Raw genomic sequence first — 1,792 nt, 5'->3', positions numbered from 1 at the left:
AACAAGAATTTTGAAATGTATGTTTGGCGGCTATTTGCCAGGAAGACTTACTTTTTGGTTATCTCTGCAAGTTTGATTACTTCCTCTGACTACTAAGGGAACAACCTGACTGAAGTTATTGCCAAAACACTGGTCTTTTTGGTTCTGAAAATATCTTCAACAGTACTGTTATCCAGTTGTAGATTGGCAAGATATTTTCACCTTACATAGAAAAGACCTTTTGAGTTTATGAAAGTTCACACTTGAATACCTCTTTGGTAGAATAAAAATACATTTGTATACCCAAACATGGACTGATATGCCCTTGACCCTATTTTTCTCTATTTTCTGCAGAAATTATCATTCTGATACTTTCCCTAAGGAAGGAACACAAATTCTCAAGATGGGAAATAACAGCGCAAACAGTATAAGAGCAAAGTGCACTGATCTTCAAATGTCATTTCAGTACTCTCTCTGTGCAACCACCTATATCCTCATATTTATCCCTGGCCTACTGGTTAACAGTGCAGCCTTGTGGGTTTTGTGCTGCTTCATCAGCAAGAAAAATAAAGCCATCATTTTCATGATCAACCTCTCTGTGGCTGACCTTGCTCATGTGCTGTCCTTACCCCTCCGGATTTACTATTACATCAGCCACCACTGGCCTTTCCAGAGGGCCCTTTGCCTGCTGTGCTTCTACCTAAAGTATCTCAACATGTATGCCAGCATTTGTTTCCTGACATGCATCAGCCTTCAGAGGTGCTTCTTTCTCCTCAAGCCTTTCAGGGCCAGAGACTGGAAGCGTAGGTATGATGTGGGCATCAGTGCTGCCATCTGGGTCATCATGGGGACTGCCTGTTAGCCACTTCCAATTCTGAGAAATGTTGGATTAGCCTACAATACTGAATCCTGCTTTTCCAATTTAGGGCTTCAACATATTAGCATGGTGTCTACTATTGGCATGGTAACTGTAGCTGAACTTGGAGGGTTTGTCTTACCTGTTGTAATTATTACTTATTGCACATGGAGAACAAGAAAAATTTTACAGGAATTCCAAGTTCCCCCTCAGAATACCAAAGAGAGAAAAAAGGCTTTGTGGATGGTCCTGTTGTGTGCAGTGGTATTCATTGTTTGTTTCACACCCTACCACCTCAACTTCCCTTTCTTTATGATGGTGAAGCAACGAATCTTTTCAAACTGCTCCTTTATTAAGAGCACTCTATTTTTCCACATAATTTCCCTGTGTCTTGCAAATTTAAATTGCTGTTTTGATCCAGTTGTATATTATTTTGTGACCTCAAAATTTCGTGATGGATTTTCAGAACATGGTAGTTTGGTTCTTCAGTCATGTGTGAAATGCAAGGATGGTGCTTTGGATATTCAACATAGGAAGGAGGATCTTCAAACTCTCTCTTGAATTTATGGATGATTCCAAAACAATATAATCAAATAATTACCAAAAATAATCTATATGCTCTATCAGTTTATCTATGTCACCTTGAAGATCTTTCTTAAAAATAATGGTACCCTTAAGTGCCTTAATGAAACATGGCTCCCTTCCCTTAATCCTCAATATGATTTTTCTGGAAAAAAATATTAAAGCCTATATTTTCTGTCCAAATGGCAATATTGTTCTATGGAGCATATGAGAAAATAACTTTATTTACACAAAAGGATGAACAACAGAATGAATTACACCCCTGTTCCTCAGCAATAGGTCCAAAATTTTCACCTTCCCCTGCTATAAACAAAATGCAAATTGAAAATACATGAACATAGATGAATTGTCTACACATTTAAAAATGTACAGGAG

General features: G+C 38.0%; 1 protein-coding gene across 1 annotated transcript; it reads left to right on the top strand.

Annotated features, from left to right (window-relative positions):
• The first annotated feature begins 382 nt into the window (after nt 1-382).
• Nucleotides 383-1,396, top strand: LOC137216641 (putative P2Y purinoceptor 10). Its single transcript, XM_067722707.1, is given in 1 exon segment — nt 383-1,396. A coding segment is annotated over 1 exon segment (1,014 nt).
• The last annotated feature ends 396 nt before the right edge of the window (nt 1,397-1,792 follow it).

This window comes from Pseudorca crassidens, chromosome X, assembly GCF_039906515.1.
Source record: "Pseudorca crassidens isolate mPseCra1 chromosome X, mPseCra1.hap1, whole genome shotgun sequence".
NCBI classification, from domain to species: Eukaryota; Metazoa; Chordata; class Mammalia; order Artiodactyla; family Delphinidae; genus Pseudorca; species Pseudorca crassidens.
Note: the sequence above shows the minus strand (reverse complement) of the source record. Positions and strands in the feature narration are given on the sequence as shown.